Source organism: Oryzias melastigma, linkage group LG7 (assembly GCF_002922805.2).
Source record: "Oryzias melastigma strain HK-1 linkage group LG7, ASM292280v2, whole genome shotgun sequence".
Classification (NCBI taxonomy): domain Eukaryota; kingdom Metazoa; phylum Chordata; class Actinopteri; order Beloniformes; family Adrianichthyidae; genus Oryzias; species Oryzias melastigma.
In genome coordinates this window covers 2,096,720-2,118,319 of record NC_050518.1, presented here as the reverse complement: position 1 = coordinate 2,118,319, position 21,600 = coordinate 2,096,720, and the positions used below count along the sequence as shown (strand labels likewise).

Below are 21,600 nucleotides of genomic sequence, written 5' to 3'. Positions count from 1 at the left end.
CTTTGCTGCCTGTTAGATGAAAACTAGTGAGGAAACAAGAGAATCCAGATTATTTTAAATGGCTTTTAAGAAAAAGATTCTTAAATAAAATATTTGACTCATTCAAGAGATGGTAAGTAAAACTGCAGATAATGCTAACGACAAATGTATTTAACCCGTCATGAAAATACAACAATGATAAATAAAATGTGCAATGTTAAGTCTTCCTGGCTTCCGTTTTTCAGAACCAAGGAGAGATTTTGAGAAAAAAAAATGTCTGGCTGTGAAAGTAGAGACAAAAACATGAGAACCAGAAGCTTCTTTAGCAGGAAAACTCCATCCAAACACACATGTGAGGTTCTGTAAACCAGTCAGAACATCTGGATGAAAAGGTTCAGTTTATGTAAAAACTTAAAATAATTTGGCGTCTAGAAAAAAAACCCAACAAAATTCTAGTTTGAGAAATTTGGAAATCCAATTGCTTTAGTTTTGTAATAAACCATTTGTAGAAGTGAGTCATGACCTTCAGGTCTGCATGAAGGTCAAATGAAAGTGGTCCATCATTACATCTCTGAGATTAAAGGTCAAAGAGCTCCCCTTTTACTATTAGTTTAGTTTTAAGAGACTAAAGAAAAATGAACAAAAATGAAGGAAATATGAAAAAAAACCCAAATTTCTCCAGTTCTGGCTGTGCAAACGTTTAGAATAACATAAGCCCACCAACATACCTCTGTTAGATAAAACACTATGTAGTCTTCAGACCTGGAAATGCTCTGGGAAACGAGGGAGTATAATCCTAATCTGGTTCAGGAGATTGTGAATGAACATGTTCTGAAAAAAAACCTAACTTTTCGTCTAGCACTTTCGTTAATCTTTCAATTTGGTTTTTCAGTTCATCAGCAGGACCAACCTGCAGCAGCTTTTCTAGTCCAGCAGGGCGGCGCCAGATACAAGCCCCGCCCACCTCCCTGTGGTTCTCCATCTCTGAAACCAGCAGCTCACGTCACCTGCAGCCGTTTGCCACAAAGAATCAACCAGTTCAGACTTTTAGAACAAGTTTCCATCCCCACATGTTTGACTTTAAGCAGGCAAAATAAAGATGGCTGCTCTGAAAAACATTTTGAACACTCATTTTGCTATTTATTTAGAAAGCAAGAGAAGAGACACGAAGGAAGCAGTGACCACCGTTCTGCACGCTGGGGTTAAGTCCAAACGAGACAGAAAGTTCTGACTTTCAGTTGGAGAGAGAAGAATGAAGTTATCGGGTGACCCGAATATGCTGAGAAATAACAACCAGCCTGAAACTGAAAGCGCTGTACAGTCCTCACAAAGACATGGATGTAGTGTTTGTGACTGCCGCTCACGTGTAGCGTCTCGCCGTTAGAGATACCGAGAGCAGCTCTTACCGTCGTCACTGAACACGTTTACTAGTCGGGATGGTGCAAACACTAGTACTCTTTCCCGTGACACCAAACAAGGCGTGCATTTCACTGTGTGTCTTCATTTTACTATGATCTAGTCGGTGCGTCTTCAAAGATGATGATGCTGGACTCTGGGTGCTGCACTCCGCCAGCCGGTGGCGCTCCGCCACTCTGTGATCCAGACGATGAGGTGGAGGAAAGGGAGGCGCCGGCGGGGCCTCCGGCGGTCCTGGGCGTCGAGGAGGAGGAGTCACGGCCGGCTGGGAGGAGCGGCTGCATGTCGGTTCTGACCTCGTCGTCGTCTTCATCTTCCTCGTCGTCCATGCTGGGCCAAGCAGACTGATCCTCGACGCGCTTCAGACGCTCGTTCAGAGCTTTCAGGGCCAGTTGTCTGAGAGCAAAACGCAACGTTTTAAAACCAAAGCAAAGTTCTGCTGCACGAACACGTCAGTGAGGAGAACCATTCTGGACCTCTGCAACTTTCAGGTCTATAAGGATTTTCCTGCAGAAAATGACTAGAAATAATAATTTCCCTTTGTCCTTTAAGCTTCTTTTTCTTATTTTTTAATGACTTGGCTTTTGTGTTTTAGATCTTGGGTTTAGTTTTAATTAAATTATTTTTCTTTCTTTCTGTAAAATTCAACAATCCAGTATTAGGGCTATGGAGCTATTTGGGGCCAATATTATTAACCCAAATAAAACATTTTGAATAAAATATTGGTGCTTGGCCAAAGAAAATGTCCAAAACTTGTTTTCTATTCTAAAATACATTTAATTATTTTCAGCTTCAAATATTCTGTTTTTTAGGTTTCAAAACTCAAAATTTCATTTTCAAAACTTTTTTTTCCACTTACAACTCTTTTTTCAAATCTGAAAATTTCAGTTTCAAAACTTTTGGCCCCGTTATGGCGCCTTGGGCGGGGCTAACACTAAAGACCAATCAAAATCGATGAGGGTGGTAGCTTTAGTCCCAGTGAATTCGCTGACTCGGAGAACTGTAATAATTACGGTCAGAAAATGGCTCTTTAGTCTGTACCATCTTAGTCTGAAGTTATCCCAAGACGAGTGTAAAAATCAGAGTTTTATCACGTACAAACCACGCGTCCACAACGCCGTTCTTCCCCGTTCAAAGCATCATCTTATTGTGGTAAATACAGGCGACATCCTAATGCTTGAATACAATGTTCTTGTGGTGGGTCGCCCTTATTAGGTCTACAGAACACTATGTTAAATACAGGTCAGCGGTGGCGCAGCGGTAATTCGCAGGACTAGTAAATATTTTGCTAGAACTCACCCGGGTTCACCACCGCCGACCTGTACTGAAACCTAAAAAATAGAACATTTAAAGCTGGAAATAATAACATTTATTTTACAATAACAAAACGTTTTGGACATTTTATATTTTTTTTGGCCCAACACCAATATTTGTTCTTATTTTTCATTTTATTTATTTATTTTATTAATAATTACTCCCCATTCCCCCCACCCAAAAAAGTAATTGTACAGAGTGTAGTAAATTTAAGACTTTTTCAGCTTTTTTAAGGGCTAATTTGGAGTTTAGCTAATATTTCAGCTGCATGCTAGCTGTTTTGGCTAACAGTTTTTTTCAGTTTTTAGGCTAATTTCGCATTTAACTAATATCTTAGCTGGCTATCAGCTTCAGCATTTTCAGCTATCAATTTATGTGTTTTCAGCTATCAGCTTAAGCATTTTCAACTTCAGCGTTTTCAGCTATCAGTTTCAGCCTTTTCAGCTATCAGTTTCAGCCTTTTCAGCTATCAGTTTCATGGCTTTCAGCTATCAATTTCAGCGTTTTCAGCTATCAGTTTCAGCATCTTCCGTTATCAGAACTAGCTTTTTCAGAGGCCAAATTCAGCTTACAGCATTCACACTAGCATTATCGCAGGTAATGCTATATATCTAATTTTGGGTTATTTTAAAGCTAATGATGGTTAAGATGAGTGCGTTACATCCAGTTAGCGCATGATCTGATTAGTCGACGAATCTGAAGGAATAATCGGTGATTAATCAACTATTAAATAATTGTTTGTGGCAGCCCTAGTTTTAACTAACCATGTTGTACAACAATGCTCTTTTTGATGTGTAAAATAAAAATCAGAGAATGGCTACACATCATACATGCGTTCTCAGATATCAGTAACTCCTGTAAGGGGTAAAATATGTTCAGAAGGTTTGGTTTTGCTGCATCTGCAGCTCAGCTCACCTCCTCCTCTCAGCGTCCTGTGGGTCTGTACCCGGCAGGCTGATGGTAATGGAGGACGGTGCTCCCACGTCGTATCGCTTCACCATCTTTCTGCACACCTTCATCTTCACCAGAGCCGAGTGGACGAGTCCCGCCAGCAGTCCGACGACTGGCTGCACCGCTTCAGGGAAGAAACTGGCAAAGGCAAAGTGGTCCGACATGTCCCCCCGGCCCCGGCTGTGCCTCTGGTAGAAGCGCAGGTACACCCAGCCAGACAGGGAGCCATAACTAAACGCAGCGAGGGGGGCGGAGCTGTTGAGGAGTCCGGACAGGCGGAGCAAGGCCAGGAGGAGGAGGACCAACGCTGGAGCAGCTTTTAGTCTGACCTGAAACAGGAGGAGGAGAGGTCTGAGGAACTAGGAACTTTTCACCAAATCTTTAAAGAAACACATTTCTGTATTTTTTGTTTCCATTATTTTGGAGACCAAGATGGATGTCAATAGACAGAAAATTCCAAGAACCTTCACACATTCGGTCTAAGTGATGTTTGTAATTGTTTCAGCCTGAAAAAAGGATTGAAAAGGACAAAAAAAGTTAAGCAGCTAACATACAGTCATATGGAGAAATGGGAGAAGCTGGTGTGGTGTTGTGATTTACACCATTGATTAATAACTGAAATGTGGGAGAAAAAAAACGTTTAGGGCTTGAACTGACAAACAACCAATTTTATTATCTTTAAAATTATTTGATAACAAGCCTTTAAATACATTCATGGGCTATTTTTTAATTTTTTATAGTAATTTTCAAAACATTCGCAGTTTAGCTTCTATTTTAGCAACAAGCTAATGTTTTTGACTAATTTAGTTTAGTGAGAAAATGTTAGCTATTTTTGAGTTTAGCTGTTATTTAAGCAACACACTTAATATTTTTGTAAAATTGTATGTATTAGGGATTTTTAAGCAAATTTACTACAACATTTTCAGAAATTAAGGTCAACTCCAGCACTATTTCATAGTTCTTTAACAAAATTTCCAGTCGTTTAGGATATTTTACATTTTGCAAATAGCGTTTGTATTTTCAGCAAATCCCTTCAGCAATTAAAGTAAATTCCGTCACCATTTTCAACAAAAAGCTTCAGCATCTTCAGCAACTACTTTCAGCAAAAAGCATTCACTCTAGTATTATTCCAGGTAACAGAACTTTTCTAGTTTGTAGCTTGTAATGATCACCTGTATCTCCTGCAGCACTACATCATCTATAAAATAAAAACCAAACTATGGCCACATTCCAGTATCAGACAATGTCTCCATAAATGTGTGCAACTTACACTTTTATATTTTTGATGATGTTGGAGCTTTCTCTTCTACATGACAATTCAAGTAATGACTGAAATACTTCTTTTTTCTTTAAACTGTGTTTTAAAAAAAGCAGCTTCAGCCATTTTTACAAAGGCGTCTGACAAACTGGGATTCATTTGCACATTTTATTTCCAGCCATGATCTCATGTGGACACAGAAGTCATTTCCTACTCAAATCTATGAAAGGTCAGTGCTATAACGGTTCTTTTAGATACACGGTAGAATGTAGGATTTTCCTGTAAAAGAAAACTACAGCGGAAGACGACCTTCACATGTAAAGACTCGATTTCTTAGGAATGTCTTGGTTTCAAACTTTGCCGCTTATGAACTGTCATGCTTTCAGTTTTTAGGAGTAGGTGTGCCTTAAAAATAATTCCACATGAGCTCTTCCAATCAACTCAAACACGGAAACCTGAGAAACAGAAGCTGCCAGAACCGGATGCTGAAGCGGTTAAGCTGTTGTTTAATTAAAGGGATGATTAGCCCAATGTACGCAACATCAATAAGAACTTTAAAAAAAAAAACATCTCTTGATGTCTGACAAAGTATTTGAAATTCTTAATTTTATTACTACTCATCTTTCCAGTTTTACAAGTGTGTTTTACCTTTTAAAACAAATGTTTATGTTAGGGTTGTGGCTTTAAGTAAATATGCTTAAATGAAAATATTTTCTTTTTACAATAAAGCCTGAAACCTTACTTAATCTTTATCAGTATAAACATTAAACATTTCAATTGAGTTTTCTGATACAGCAAAATATTTCAGATACCATGTCTCACTGCAGGAGTCAAGAAAAAAAAAAATTTTAATCTTAAAATTAACACATTTTCTATTATTTCTGTATCAAAATGAATAGAATTGCCATGTATCTGTTTATATCTTTCATTGGTAGTGCTTATAAGATAAATATGAAGACAAACATGTTGATTTTATTTGACCTCACCTGTGGTACTCTGAGCACTGTGGTATCACCCATGGTCTGCTTTAGAGCTACCAAGACCCCTCCAAGGAAACCGGCTACTCCATGGATACGGACAGCAAATAAGAAGTCCAGGTCAAAGGTGGCCACGTAGGTGAGTAGGTACGAAAGGCCTGCGAGGAGCCCTGATGACACATTGACTACTGCAAAAAAGATAAGAAGCTCCAGCGCCCCCCACAGCGGCTCCAGCAGCCGTCCACAGGCCATCATAGTCCCCACATTCGCCGCCATACCCCAAACGTGCTGCTCCACCACTCCGTGGGTCACCAGCGTCCACACCCAGAAGTTAGGAGGAAAAAGGAAGCCCGGGGTCACTCCCAGTGCGTACGTGGTGTCAGCAGCCCATGACAGCAAATAGAGCAGGACCACAACAGCACTTATGGATTTGACTACCACACTGGTGCTCGCAAGGGCAGCAAGGAAGTGCTGCCGTGCCACAGGCAGATAACGATTCATCGTGGTCTGTAGTGAAGCTCGACAGCAAAAATGATGAATTTGTCACCAGCTTGGCGACGGCGAGATGCTAAAAAAGTGAAGTAGATGAGGAGACTTGAGGGAATCCAGACGTTTCTTAGAGTCTTCATCCAGGTTTGCACCTTCAGTGATCAGTTTAGGAAGAGTTTCCTCCTCCTTTAATATAAAAAAAGATCAAATCCTCACAGTATTCTGACACCAACGTAAATTGATGTGAACATTTGCTGTGTTTTCTATAAAAGTAACAGATGTTGGCTTCAGTTGTCTTTAAATATATGATAACTCCAGGGAATTTAATATTATAATTAAAAACAGTCCATTAAAAATTATATTTAATGGAATAGGAGGCAAAATTTGAACAAAAATTACTAAACAAACCCTCCAACTTCTTCATGGTTTAAGCTAGGTTAGCTAGTAAACACGGAAGAGCTAAAGCTAACTAGCCATGAACTGTGGAGTTCACAGTGAATCTATGCTCTTCAGAAAGGCTAAAGCTAAAGCTACTTTTAATAACAAAGTGCAGTTAGTGTCAGTAAAACCTGGTTGATTAAAAACACTCCTCCCGGAGCTCCACTCCCCGGTCCTGAGCGCTCTCGGACGGCGCTCCTCCACAGGGTTATCCCGAGGTTTTTTCCGTAGCTCTCGGCAGGCCTTTAAAGAACGTTTCCGTTGTTGGTCTAGTTCACCGACACTTCACGTATTTTTACACCGCTCCATCTTCACTCGTTAATGTCACAACTCCCGTGGGCCCTCCGAGAAGTTTGGCTGAGATCTCAGTGATTTATTTACAGGCACTTGTTCTCATAACACTGTGCTAACTGACCTGCGCCGCTTGCTACCGTCATCAGCATCCGGTGAAAAGCGTCACGTAACCTGAACGTAACTGCGGAGCGCAAAGCACGCTGGGAAATTGATTTCCAAAGCAGCACACACGAATTCCAAGACAAAAACATGGACAGGTATTATTTTGAATATACTGTTAATAGTAGAAACGTAAAACATTAAAAACAAACAAAAAAAAACTCAACAACAGTCCAAGTTATGGAATACGAAAATTGTAGAGAAAAAAAAAATCTTAAAATATGTTGGAAAAATACAACATTTTAGTTTTAAATAAAGATTTTCCCCAGTCCCCATAAATCTTTTTAGGAAATGTTTTTTTTGGGGGGCAAAAAATACTGGTTTTTACGATGGAGTATTGGGGTCACTTTATGAAGAACAAAAATATTTTTAAAATTACAACTTTAAATCTCATAGATTTAGGATAAAAAGTCGTAACTACTAAATTACGAGAAAAAAGTCGTATATTTATTACTTTAAAAGTCATAGCCTAAATTTACGACTTTTAATCTTGGAAATTTACAAGATTTATAGTCGTAAATTTACGAGAAAAAACTCGTACATTTATGAGATTAAACCTCGTAAATATGCGAGATTTAAATTTACGACTTTTAATCTTGTAAAAAACTGGTAATATTACTTTTTCTTTTTTTTTGGTGGCCCTAATTCTCCGTCGCAGGTTTTCTTTTATAAACAAGTAATTTTTTCGGAAAAATATATATCTAGAAAATAAAAAGGAAGGGTCTGGTGCATGAGACGGAATTAAGACGTTTAGAGCATAGATCCACTGACAAATAAAAAAAAATGGACTAATAATAACTACTTTTGTGGAGTGTTTTCTTCTTCTGTTTTTGTTGTTAACCACAAAATAAAGGGACTTAAATCTGATACAGTCTCGGCATCTCCATACAGGAAAGGGAGAGGGGTTCTTCAGTATCTTGCTATAACGAGAAAACAAACTTCGTTTTTCATTATAAGAAGATAGTTAATCTCGTTATAATGGCAAAACAATTATTATAAAAAGAAAGGTAGGCCGTTTTTGGCTTCCATACAATCCATTAAGATAGATCTACTGATTTTAAACGTGTTTTACTGTATGTTTTGTTCACATGAGTGTATGGATTTGTACAAATGTAGCCTAATTAAGGCATTTTTCCGGTGACTGATTAAAAAATATAGATATTTTGTCAAAGTGTGAAATTTTGCTGACATTTTTGTTGTAAATGAACGTGTACGTTCATGATGTACATGTCGTGAAGACACTGGAGCAACTGGTAAGTTGGGTTACAAACAACCCAACTCAGGTTATTTTTAACAATGGAGTTTTTAGTATGAATTTACTATTTCTACACAATTTTAAAGTAGTTTGATAGTCAGTTTTATGTAAAACGCAAATACAGATCTAGTACGTTCATCTGTAGAAGTAAAGTGGTCACCATGGTTCTATAAACTCACATATACTGTATTTTTCAAAGGATGTCCTTAGTTTTGAAAAGTATTTATTTGATGCACTCAAACACCAGATGCCTAAATTTGCTTCCAGTCGGACCCTGAAGGACTTATGAAGTTTACACATATTTTTAACTTGAAATAACAAACCAAGATAATTCCAGTAAAACAGAAAGATTATGCGTTAATAACTTTTAGGAAGTGAAAATATTTTGTAAATGTGACAATTGTCTTTTGTTTCAAATCAAGGTTGAGCTAAAAAAAAAAAACAGCACCGAGTTTAATGACGATAATTATGAGCCAAAGGAGTCCACAACAAAGTGTTTTTCTTTTTTTATTGTGCATTGAAAGTATTTTTGTTTTTCTAGTTCTGTTATACAGTTTTAAAATGATCAGGAATGTTTTTACTCAGATTCTGGTCAAAGCCAAGACCTTGTAGATTGTTTTATCGTTGTCAAGGCTTTGTCGCCACAGTGGGGAGATTATACATAAAAAAAGAAAAAAAACTTTGTGTTATTCATTCATTCATCTTCTTGGCTGCTTGTCCCATTCAGGGATTCAGGGTTGCGGGTGTGCCGGAGCCACTGATGGGCGAATGCAGGGTTCACCCTGGACAGGTCGCCAGTCTGTAGCAGGGCGTCAATCACACACATATTCACTCTCCCACCATGGTTAATAATTGTCCTTTGTTGGATCACATTTTTTAAATAAAGTGGCACTTGTTGTTAGAACAAAAAACAAAGAACATCCATTAAAATCAAGAGGGTTGAATGTGGGAAAATGCATTTTCGAGTAAATTAAGATGTTTTACAGCTAATCATTTTTACTAATTTGCTAATTTAACAATTTGCTTTTGAATTTAAAGTTTAGCTAATATATTAGCTTTATGCCAGGGCTTGTCGGCTTGTCAGTGGTCGTTGCCGTGGCTCTCGCCCGTCTGGTGCAGCTGGGGTCCAGCATTGCGGCCCTCCCGGTTGTGGAGTGGACCCCATCGCTGTCTTGGTCTGGGTGGGAGCTGTGGCGACGTTCCGTGACAAAGCTGGCTCCTGGTAGAGAGAGATTCCCAAAAACTGTTTCCTCACAGCAGAGCCAAGTCTAAACTTTCATTTAGGAGTTATTTCTATAGGCAGGCTATTCATTGCATTCATGCATTGAGAAGCATTTATTATAAGTAAAGTTGATTTGATTGCTAGCTGTTTTGACTAATTTAGGGTTTTTTCAGGTTTTTTACGCTAATTTGGAATTTAGCTAATATTACAGCTACATGCTAGCTGTTTAGGCTATTTTAGGCTTTTTTCAATTTATTTAAGGCTAATTTGGAGTTTAGCTAATATTTCCGCTCCATGCTAGCTGTTTTGGCTGATTTTGGCTTTTTCAGTTTTTAGGGCTAATTTGGGGTTTAGCTAATATTTTAGCTACATGCTAGCTGTTATGGCTAATTTAGGATTGTTTTTCAAAATTTTTAATGATAATTTGGGTTTTATTTTAGCTAATATCTTAGCTGGCTGTCACCTTCAGCGATTTCTGCGATTTCAGCTATGTCAGCGATTTCATCTAATAACTTTAGCATTTTCAGCTATCAGCTTCAGCGTTTTCAGCTATTAGCGTCAGCGTTCTTAGCTATTAACTCCACAGTTTTTAGCTATCAGCGTCAGCGTTTTCAGCTATCACCTTCAGCGATTTTAGCTAGCAATTTCAGCATCTTCAGTAACCAAATTCAGTTTACAGCATTCACATTAGCATTATCACAGGTAATGCTATATATTCATAATTATGTTAAAAAGTTACGGTTTTAAAGTTTCAAAAATGTAGTTTTAGAGTTATCAATAAATGTTTATCCTGTTTGGCCCACGACCTAAGGTGTGTTTTGGATTATTGCCCCTTTATGCGATTGAGTTTGACACCTCTGCTCTAAAATCTGGCTCAACAGCTCCATCAGAAGCATCTCAAAATCACTTGTGAGACTCTCAGTATAAAGTTTTTTGGCCCTCAGACCCAAACACCGCACAAGGGTTAACTTTAAAACAACAAACTGTAGAATGAGGCCCTATGATAAGGTTTTTGTCAGGAGGCTACTACGATGTTATTGTTGTGGGCTGACAAAGTCGGTCACTAATAGCAAAATTAATAATAAAAAAAAGAAAAGGATAATTTCAGATCATGTTTTTTTTTATTTACAAACTGCAAAAAAACAAACAAGAAAAAAAAGATCAAAAAGTGATCCAAAGTCATACACATTATGCATCTAATCTACACAACAGGCTCTGAATTCTCAAAGAAAAGACAGCAGATTTCATTTTCTCCTCGGCTAAAATGGAATTGAGACCGTTGGCACACTTTGTCCAACCTAATCTGTTCATATAAATAAATATGTAAATTCAAGTAGACAGCTGTGAAACTGCAGTGCAGTCAATTTGCCCTGCAGAAGTCGAGCTGACAGCAAAAAAAAAAAGTCAACACTCAGGAAACCGACTGACCCGGATGGACAGTTCTGTCGATATGGTTATGAACTATAAAAAGGAAAGCACTTAATGTTTATTTATTTATTTTAGCAGATGAGCTGAATGAGTTTTGACCAGAGACTTTGAGCATACACGATTACAATCAGCTCAAAATATCAGATTATACTTCTGTTTTCAACTGTTGGAGCTCATAAACATGCTTTCCACAATGCTCAGTCAAAAAAAAAAAGTCAGTATGACATCAACTAATCCCTCTTGTCTTTTTCTTTTTTTTCTTACATTTCTCAAGACAAACAGTTTAAACGTATCAAATACAGTATTATCTTAATCCTTCTCAAAGATCCTGGATATTAATGTGCTCAGTAACGCACCAGTTTGTTGGTCCACATGCAAATTTTGCACAGGTTCACATGTGTCGGGTCAGACTGGCTGATCGTCAGTTCTTCCAAATCAGAGGAACTTCAGAGAGGAAACGTTTCTACACAAAACCAATAATAAAAAAACGTACAAGTAAGAAAATAATCAGACAAATGGAAACCAAAAAGACATTGTAGAAAAATAAAAATACAAATCAATAAATATGCACAGTCATAAATAAATTAATTTGGTAAATTCCAACATTGTAAAATGAAAAGACCAAAAAAAGAAGAAAGTAAACTGACATTTTCAGAATAAAGTACATTTTTATGGGAAAAAAATGTAGTTTTTAAGTTCAAAGCTACTGCTAAAACCACTGATGAATAGATGGTGCCAGACGTTTTATATAAGACAGCTGGATGGTGGTTTTAATGTTCATTTAAAGGGAATCTTGTCATATTAAGCTTTTAAGCGTTTCTGTCTTCAGTGCAGATAATTTTTTTTCCCAACACTTCTAACATTTTCTGGATTTGATATATTTATTTAGCATTAAGAATATTTGGTCTTTTAATTCTCTTTAGAGATGTCAGATATGCTTGTAAATTGCCTTCCTTTCTCTTCTTACTGGCATAAACCCAGCCTGCAAGGCTAAGTGGGACCCATGTGGTTTAAAAGTGGGCAGAAAATGTGGGTCCTAATTGGGTTTGTCTGCAGTTTCTGTGGTGGCTCCACCTGTGTTTGCCCACATTAGTTGTAGTGGGTACTTAGTAAGTTGGTTCACTACGCTATCCAGCCTTCCAGTGGACGGGTAGCGAGCTAGTGAGCTTTAGTGTAGCAAGCTAGCTAGTTCAAGTGTAACAAGATAGCTAGCTCTATTGTAGCGAGCTAGCTAGCTCTAGTGTAGCAAGCTCTGCTGTATTGAGCTCCACTGTAGAGAGCTATCGAGTCGCATTGTAGAGAGCTAGTGAGCTCCACTGTAGAGAGCTATCGAGTCACATTGTAGAGAGCTAGTGAGCTCTACTGTAGAGAGCTAGCGAGCTCTACTGAAGTAAGCTAGCTAGCTCTAGTGTAGCGAGCTTTACTGTATTGAGCTCCACTGTGGAGAGCCATCGTGCCACACTATGGAGAGCTAGTGAGCTCTACTGTAGAGAGCTAGCGAGCTCTACTGTAGTAAGTTAGCAAGCTTTGCTGTTGAAAGGTAGCGAGCACTGGTGTTTCGAGCTCTGCTGTAGAGACCTTGCATGCTCTACTGTAGAGAGCTAGCGACCTCGGCTGTAGAAAGCTAGCGAACTCTACTGTAGAGAGCTCTGCTGTACAGAGCTAGCAAGCACTGGTGTATCAAGCTCTACTGTAGAGAGCTAGCGAGCTCCGCTGTAGAGAGCTAGCGAGCTCCGCTGTAGAGAGCTAGCGAGGTCCGCTGTAGAGAGCTAGCGAACTCTGTTGTATCGAGCTGGCGAACTCTGGTGTATCGATCTAGCGAACTCTGGTGTATCGAGCTAGCGATCTCCACTATAGAGAGCTAGCAAACTCTGCTGTGGCGATCTAGCGAGCTCCGCTGTCCACAGAGTGGCTGGCTAGCGTAGTGAGCCAACCTACCGAGTGTCCACTTAAGCCAACGAGGGCAAACACAGGTGGGACCACCACATAAACTGTGGACAAACCCACCTGGGCTCACATTTTCTGCCCACTTTTAAACCATATGGGACTCACTTGGCCTTGCTGGCTGGGAAATGGATTTGTGAACAAATAAAGAGGTGAAATATGTATCAGAAAGAGATTCCCCAGCAGGAGAAAGGTGAGACTGTTAATTCTTTTCTGTACGTTTCCTTTTGTAACCCTTAAAAGCACGACACGCAGGTACAAACACAGTAACGACACGTATGTAACCAAAGCTTGCAGCTGCGAGTTCAGTTCCTCTGGGTTGTATAAACACACATATATAGGCTTGAGTGAGCGTTTTGCATCGTTTTTCACTAGGCTACAGTAAGACTGTGTGAGAGTCCGAGAGCGCCGCAGACCGCCTCTCTTTATTTATTTTAACCTCTCCTCTCTCACAGCTAACATTCAGAAAGATGGAGGCAAGAAGGCATTTTCTGTTGGTAGAATCTTCGCTACAAGCAGGACACCTTACCAGTTTTCTTTATCCTCATTTTTAGGCATTTCTTTTCTTGAGAAAGTAGATTACATAAAAAGTACAGTACAAATACAAAAACAGAAGAGTTACATCTTCCTGTGTCCTCTGGCTTAACAGAATGAGTCTCTCCGAAAAGGCCTGGTATGAAGGCATTTGATAAAGCATACATTCTTTTGTTAGAGTTGCTAGGTTTCAGTAAATGGTCTTAAACCTCAGCGCCAACTGTCTCAAATTAAGATGATCCCATTCTTTGCCTCTCTAAGAAAGAAAAAAACGTTTGAATCCTGGCAGTGAAGTCTAAAATAAATGCTTTTGACAACTTTTCAGTAGTAATATTTACTTTTTTTTGGTGTCATTTAGCAAATGTGGTTATTTCTTAGTTATATGTAAATTGATCAATTAGCAAAGCTGAAACCGTACAGCTAGTGGCCATTTTTAGTCAGCAGTACTCAATCCAGTGATGAGAATTTAAATGCCAGGATTAGATCAAAACTTTGGAAGCTCAAAATCATTGAATTAGATTTTTTTCCTCCTTCTGAATCGTTTGATGTTCAGCCGATTAGTCCGTCTCTGTTCGGTCTGTCTTCAGTCACCGTAAGACAAGGCAGCGTAGGTGACTCCAGGAAATGCTCGACACCTCAACAGTTCAGTCTTTCCCTCTGGGCTTCCTCCTCACTGTCCTCGTCTGACCTCCATCACATCATCGCCGTCATCCTCGTCGTAGCTGCTAACATCTCCGCCATTCACCAACACCGAGGCTCTTTGGCCCTCGGACCATGCCGAGGGGGAGAAAGAGGAAGGTGAGGATGAGGAGGAGGAGTTAGAAGCGGCGGCGGGGGGGTATTGAGGCAGGAAACTGGTTCCGGTTTGGCCTGAATAGAGGCTGGCCAGAGAGGGGGTGTACGGCAGAGGATATCCTGCTGGGAGCAAGCCGGAGCTCAGGATGAAGGGAGACAGTGAGGCGCTGGTGCTGACCGGCGCAGAGGATGAGGAAGATGAGGCTGTGGTTGTAGGGGGGGACGAGGAGGAGGTGGTGGCGGCGGTGGCGCCATTGACACTCAGAAGATCTGGGTACATGTACCGGGGGTCGCCCAGATGAGTGTGGGGTGAAGGGAAGTAATGTGAGCCGGATCCGAGGAAAAGCGGATGCCTCAGTGAGCCCCCCATCATGGCGGACCTGAGGCCCACCGGGGGGAGGCTGAAGCCCCCCGCATACGGAAACCCATGTGGGGGCAGCGGGGCTGAGGGGGCGCTGCTGGCAGAGGGCTGCTTACTGACTCGCTCCTCCAGAGGCGACGGCGACGCTTTTCGCTTAGAACCTACTCTAAGATCTTGAGCGACGTCGGCTTCTGCGCCGGGAACTTTCGTACCAGAGGAGTTATGTTGGCTCCCGCCGCCGCCGCCGCCGCAGCTGCTGCCGTTGGCCTGCATGGTAGAGAGCAGGGGGGTGGTGCTGGTCTTTGTACCAGGCTGCATGTTAGAAGCCGCTGAGGCGTCCCCTCCTGACCCAATCGTGTAACGCTGCAACTCATTGATGATCTCTGGGCTGTCAGGGGAAAGGGGGCGGGGCACAGCTTTGGGAGGGGCCAGCTGTTCCCTGTCAGGTGACAAGCAGCCATTACTGCCGTTGGATGAGACTTCCTGAGCTCGTGCTTGTAAGTCTGAAAGAAAGACAGGATTTAATTTACCTTTAGGAGTAACCACCGACTTGCACAAAAAAGGAAAAGCGTCACTAACAGCAGTAGTAATAAAAAATAAATAAATAAATAAATAAATAAAACTAATAGCAGTAGTCTCCGATTTTTTTCAGACCGCTTTGATGTCAGACAATATTTTCAAAAACCGTCCTGTACGAGGCTGAAGTCGGCGTCTGTTTTCATTTTTTAGCGTCCATTTTCTCCTCATTTTTAAAAGTAAAGTTTATGTTCATCCTCTGTAAAATAACAGCTACTTTAAAGGGTAACCAAACAGGGAAGTTGGAGGCTGACTCCGCCCACAGCCAAAATGTAATAATCCAGTCAGAGGGGTGGGGCTTGGGGGAGCAGGACTGTTATCATTACTGGAGCTGCAGATCATGATGTGGGAGTTCTGAAATGAGGTGGGATTTAAAAGGTTTGATCAATCACAAAATTCAACTGTAATACCTCAATTCAACCTGTAGGGAGCAGCACACAGACGGTTTTTGACTACATTTTTAAAACTTAAACAAGTTTATTTTAATTTGTCCAAAATTTGGCTATGACCAACAGACATCACTTTTAAAGCTCCATTTATAGAAGTTAACAGACAAAAAAGTTTGGTTACCCTTTAAACTTTATTTGTACAGTAGATTTTGAAATTAGATATAGCTTTTCCCTTAACCCAAAACGGTCAAAGTAGAAACAAAAAAAAAGAAAAGGGATTTCAAATTTAGCCTCACGTGCAATGGATAAAAAAGAGCAACTTTATTAGCAGCGACCTGGTAATATTTACCATCTGGCTGCGTAATATCAAGAATTATTATTATAATATGTGGGAACGACTGTCACAATAAAACCACATTTCATGTAAAAACTTCAGGTTTTTGTCTGGTAAATGGTGCCTTCTTTTATTCTGAAGGCGAAGGCTCTTCCACTGTTTCCTCACTGGATCTGTTCGGCAAAAAGAAACTATCCAAATTTGTTTGTTTCTCTTGTTAACTTTGCTATCTTGGAGGTTAATTTAGAGGTTAGCGCAGCCGCTTTAAGATCGTTGTGGACGTGTTTTCGACACGTGACCGAACGACTTGACATGCGTCAATGAAGAGTCTGATATGGTATGAAAATCTAGTCGCTTTTCAAAATAAATCTTCCTTCAGAATCATGATTGATTGATTGATTGATTTGGTTTATTTCAAGCATAGATTCTGGACGATACAGGACAAAAAAAATACAGATTTTTTGAACTGATTATAGAAATAATGAAATGCATTGATTAGAAAATAAAAAAGACAGACTTATGTTAGAATCAGATTATGAATAAAACGGTAAAAATGTTGTGTATTTTTTACTCTATGACCCATCTGTCACATGGAGCGGTACCGCTCTGTGGCTGAAGACTAAGGAAAGTAAATATTTAAATGCACATGTTTGAAAGGAGATGCTTTAGGAATAACTGCACAATATGATGTTCTTAGAGAATTAAAAGGTAATAAAAAAGTTGAATTATTCTGGTGGAGTACTATGCCTTAATAATCACTGTTGTCTTAGATGATGTGAAGCTGTAACTGAAGCACAAATTAAGTAAAGGATGTCCTGTGCTAAATCTGTCTCTAATGTTGCTTTTCTTTGAATACATTATTTAGGATAATAAAACTACCATTAAGATGTGCTGACTTTTTGTGAGGAGTTTATCCCTAAATATTCAAAGCTGTTTTCCCATTAATAAATGATCCTCATCCTACCTTTGGGTGGCGCTGTTGCACTCTCTTCCAAAGCCTTGGCCTTCCCGGCTGCTCTAATGGCAAAGATTCTTCCATCAGACGTCCTGATGTACGTCCCTGAAGATGTCAGACACACGGATGTAAACATGCTCAGCAGATCATGGAAAGCAGGTCAAGAAACATCAAACAGAACTGTTGACATAAAGCAACTTTTACATAAAGTTTTACCGTTACTTGCTGACAAAACTTCAAATTACAGCATAAAAAAAACTCTAATGTATTTTATTTAAAATTATGTGAGTACAACAAAAAATACCCACATTATTATTTATTTATTGCGGCTCATCTTTCATGTTCTTGCTGATTTTGTCAATTTTTTCCCCTTTTTTTTACAGCTTACTATGTTCTGCGTCCTGATTGGCTGAGGATTATCATCGATCAATTAATCTCCTCTGTGAGATGTCTCCTTTCATTATGTAATTTGTTACATTTAAAATGATTAATTTTCATCAAGTTAAAAAATCTGGGTTGATATTTACTCAACTCATTTTTTTTTATTTGATTAAAAACAAATATTTTTAATGTAACAAATTACAGAAGTTTTGTTAATTGATCCAACTTTCATTTCTTACAGTGTACAAAATGTGTTCAGTTTTGAAAAATCTACATCAATCTCCAATTGTGACCAAATCTTTGGTTTTGTTCTATAATTACAGACTTTTTATATGAAGGCTTGAGCTTTGAGAGTTCAAACAAGAAAAAAAAGTTTGAATTTGTCAGAGAAAAGAGTAAAAAGAGTGTATTGACAGTCCTAAAACATCTGTAATCCTAGTTTGTAGATTTCAACTATTGCGGGTTATTTTTTGTTTGTGACTCAATAAACGAGGGAACGGTGTACTCAAAACGTTGATAAAAGTATTTCTTTAAATACTTTTCAATGACATTCAAAGGTAAATGTTATTTTACCTTTGGTGCCCCGAATGACATGAATGCTTTCTCCTGCAGTGATCCTGGCCTGGACATCTTTAGAGCTGTTTGTTCCCGGAATGATTATATCTAAAAACAATGAAATAAAAGATTACAAAGAGAGGAAGAGTAGAGACTACAAAAAAATCAAAGCGATGTAGAAATATCTGCCTACCAGTAGTGGTGACAATTTTCTGGACAAACACTCCAGCTTTTTGCAGGCAGTTGACAGGGAAGCCTTCCAGGCTGGATCTGGAGGGATCACGGTTCGGCCCAGAACCTGAGGACGTTTGTCGAGGCATCATGGGAATTGGAGTTGACTGGACTGGCCGGACGCTAGCAACTGGTTTCTCCTCGGGGACAGCAGAAGGTCGCCTGTACAGATTGGATTCTGTTACTCCACAGCTTTTTTCCTTAAGGTCTTTTCTCGTCATGAAGCGTACCAGTTCCTCTGGCTGAAGGCGGGGATGTTGGTGAGGCTCTGGTCACTGGCGGGGTAATAGTGGGCGTATGACGGGCGGGTGTACGGCACCGAGGCCCGTTTCTCCTCCTCGTACCCCTTCTTTGCGGCTCTCTTCTCAGCGTTGCTCAGCTTCAGCTCTCTGCGGTCCATCAGCAGAGACTCGTGAGGGAAAGGTTGCTGCAGGGAAGAAAAGAGTGGCTGATGAGTTTTGTTCTTTGACTTTAAGAAAAGTGCACAAAAACACACCAGTCTTTACACTAACACTTTACAAACTCACAAATAAACAAAACAGAGAGGCTAACAGAACAATTATTCCAGCGTTTTGTCATAATAATCAGCCCAGAAGCACCAAAAAAAGACTGTTTTCTACCTTGGTGACCAGGTTGGAGTAAAGCTGAAGAGCCTTCTGGAGAACACCGTCCATGCTGTGCTCAGACTGCAGCTGGACCAGGGAGGGGTCCGGTTCCTCCTCCACGAAATGAAGAAGAGACTCCACCTCCCTCCTGGTGAAGGTCAGCACAGGATTCAGATCATCCACCACGCGGTCTGATGAAGAGAAGGCAAGGGAGAAACTCAATTTAGGTTTTCAAGAAGTTATGATAAAATGACACAAAGGAAGGAAAAAAAAATAGCAAAAACTGCAGAAAAAATAGAGCAATTGTTTTGGTGCTTTTCAAAGTAAAACCCCCCTTAAACAGCTGTTTTAGAGAGGGACCTGACCGCAGACATTATATATATATATATATATTTATATATATATATATATATATATATAAATATTATTTTTTCATAGAAATATGGTGGTACATTCGGCTCTGGACGTTGATGTCTGCAGTCCGGTCCTTTAGCTGTTTCTACAGTTAAACTCCTCTGATTACTAATAAACAATTAACTGATGTTAAGATGTTTTTTTTCCATGCACACTTTTGTTTTCATCCTATTTACATGATTTTTAGCTGTGTTTACATGGAGAAAAGTAATCGGATTACAAGCCTAATCAGAATAAAAACTAGGGCTGGGTTAATAAAATTGATTAAAATTTAACAGATCTAATATAGATTCATAAAAATATAAATTGATTTAGGACATAAAGCTTAAGTCTGGTAGCTTGATGCTAACATTTAATGGAATTTCCCATAGGATGGCTAATGCTAACGCTCGGTCGACTTAAAGATACATTTTGACTAAATGAACATCTTTATTATCTCACAGGTATGAACTTTACAAACTCTTTTAAGGAAGTATTTTTTAAAGCAACCATTTCTGGTCTGAAACATGTTTTTTTGCTCATACTTTCTTCTTCTGCTAGAATAAGGTATAATGGTATAGTGTGATCGCCACCTAGTGGCCAAATGGAAATCGGCAGTCATGTTTGTTTACAACAGAACGCTAATTCTTGTTCTATGGCCGTTTTCAGTATTTTAGATAGTTCTGCACGTGTAAAAATGATTTATTCCGACCGAATGTGTGACGAATAATTGAATACATGTTTCAATGTTCAATTCTAATCCAATCTTTGAGCAGATAAAGATATTTTAAAGCAACTGATTGTTGTTTATGTATTACAGGTTGCCATATGTGTATGTTGTCTTCATGTTTATGTCACGATTTCTTTCAATAATGATATTTGTTGTGATGCACCGCTCTTCAGGACAGTTTAGAGGTCACCGACTGTAACCAGCTCGCTGACTCACCGGACATGCCCTGCTTTGAGATCTGCCGGTCGTAGATCTTCTTCTCCAGAGTGTAGTCACAAACCAGTCGATAGATGTGGCACGGCTTCCTCTGTCCGTAGCGGTACACGCGGCACACGGCCTGAGCGTCGTGGCAGGGGTTCCAGGAGGCGTCAAACACCACCACGCGGTTCGCCCCGATCAAGTTGACGCCCAGACAGCCAGCTCTGAGCAGCAGGAACATTTTTATTGTTTCGCTCTGTTTTACGTTTACAGACGAGTGCAGAATCACTTGTGAGCGACTTGCGTACCTGGTCGACAGGAGGAAAACCCACGCTGAGGTGTTGGAGGGGTCGTTGAACTGGTTGATGAGTCTCTCTCTTTCAGATGCTGTCGTGCTTCCATCCAGCCCTTCAAAATAAAACAGCTATTATTTGATGATTTTTTTCTCATCCATGCCTTGATTACTTAGGTATTTATTTTTTTGTCCAGAGTATTCTGCAGAAAAGAGGTAACAGAAGAACATTTTTTTTTTACAGAGAAGCAAAGTAAGAAGGTGTAAAAAGCGAAAGACAATTCCCTGAAGAGTTGAAGGCAGAAAATGTGAAATGCTTGATAGGAGTCCATTGTGCTCTCCTGGATCCATCACTTTATCTCATTCTGGGTTGTCAAGTCAGCTGGATAGAAAACTATTTTACATTTTCCTCAAACTAGACTAGATGAATGCCTTCAGGCAGGTAATCTTCTCTGTTCTGCGGCTCTATAAAAACCTTCAAACCGCTCTGCTATGTTTGTTTTAATCGACTCAATGCCTTTGAGCCTTTTATCTAGAATCTTTGCTTCAAGCTGACATACTTTGTGCTCTGTTCACATTGGCTATTTTATATCTGAAGCATTTTTTAAGGATGTGAGTATTTTTGTTCTTGAAAATAAAAGTAATAAATCTGTAGTTTCACTCTAGAGATATTATATAGTCACAATATTATATAGTGTAGGAGTAATATAGCGAGGGAATGATGTATTCTGATCAGAAACTAAATATATTTCATGTTTACTTTTTATTAGGAAAAAAAATTACAAATATTCTTTGAATTCTGCATATGATTTAAATTGAAAATACACAGGGATCACAGAATATTTGATCACATTTACAGAAGTAATACTCGTCAGTTACAAAAGCAATTTTTTAAATGCCACCAATGATTTCTACATTATATAATATGCAGTAATAATAATGAAATGTTTTGATTACAATTAAAAACTGATTTTCTTTACTTGATCTGAAACGTGCAGCAATGTGTTCAAATAATAATGATTAATACATATAGTGAGAATCCTTAATCTTCACTGAAAATAATTATTTCACTTTATTGTTGCTTGAAAACTTGACTTTCAATGTGTAAGGATGAATTCTGGATTAATAAAAGATCATATTTTGATGA

The 21,600-nt window shown here is 39.3% G+C and overlaps 2 protein-coding genes across 5 annotated transcripts in view; both read right to left on the bottom strand.

Annotated features, from left to right (window-relative positions):
• Positions 1 to 1,097: 1,097 nt before the first annotated feature.
• Positions 1,098 to 7,323, bottom strand: tmem115 (transmembrane protein 115). The gene is made up of 4 exons (XM_024293874.2): positions 6,954 to 7,323; positions 5,905 to 6,570; positions 3,625 to 3,989; positions 1,098 to 1,791 (listed from the first exon to the last, which is right to left on the bottom strand). The coding sequence occupies exons 2-4, from the start codon at positions 6,394 to 6,396 to the stop codon at positions 1,488 to 1,490; spliced, it is 1,161 nt and encodes a 386-aa protein (XP_024149642.1). The 5' UTR covers positions 6,397 to 6,570; positions 6,954 to 7,323; the 3' UTR covers positions 1,098 to 1,487.
• Positions 7,324 to 10,851: 3,528 nt separating this feature from the next.
• Positions 10,852 to 21,600, bottom strand: part of LOC112159045 (helicase ARIP4) — a 75,449-nt gene continuing 64,700 nt past the window's right edge. For all 4 annotated transcript variants that reach the window (XM_024292855.2, XM_024292857.2, XM_024292859.2 and 1 more), the window contains 8 exons: positions 20,470 to 20,569; positions 20,180 to 20,385; positions 18,856 to 19,031; positions 18,466 to 18,662; positions 18,198 to 18,397; positions 18,023 to 18,112; positions 17,078 to 17,173; positions 10,852 to 15,317 (listed from right to left, as the gene is read on the bottom strand). In XM_024292855.2, the coding sequence (XP_024148623.1) occupies positions 14,329 to 15,317; positions 17,078 to 17,173; positions 18,023 to 18,112; positions 18,198 to 18,397; positions 18,466 to 18,662; positions 18,856 to 19,031; positions 20,180 to 20,385; positions 20,470 to 20,569 (2,054 nt within the window). In that variant the 3' untranslated portion in view covers positions 10,852 to 14,328. The remainder of the gene's footprint in view (positions 15,318 to 17,077; positions 17,174 to 18,022; positions 18,113 to 18,197; positions 18,398 to 18,465; positions 18,663 to 18,855; positions 19,032 to 20,179; positions 20,386 to 20,469; positions 20,570 to 21,600) is intronic.

Bases quoted from the DNA above. Each gene is read 5' to 3' on its own strand.
- tmem115 (XM_024293874.2), bottom strand. From the start codon at position 6,396: ATGAATCGTTATCTGCCTGTGGCACGGCAGCACTTCCTTGCTGCCCTT. The intron at 3,990-5,904 runs GTGAGGTCAAAT...CTCCTGTTTCAG, and splicing joins CAGTGCTCAGAGTACCACAG to GTCAGACTAAAAGCTGCTCC. The intron at 1,792-3,624 runs GTGAGCTGAGCT...TTTTGCTCTCAG, and splicing joins CAGGACGCTGAGAGGAGGAG to ACAACTGGCCCTGAAAGCTC.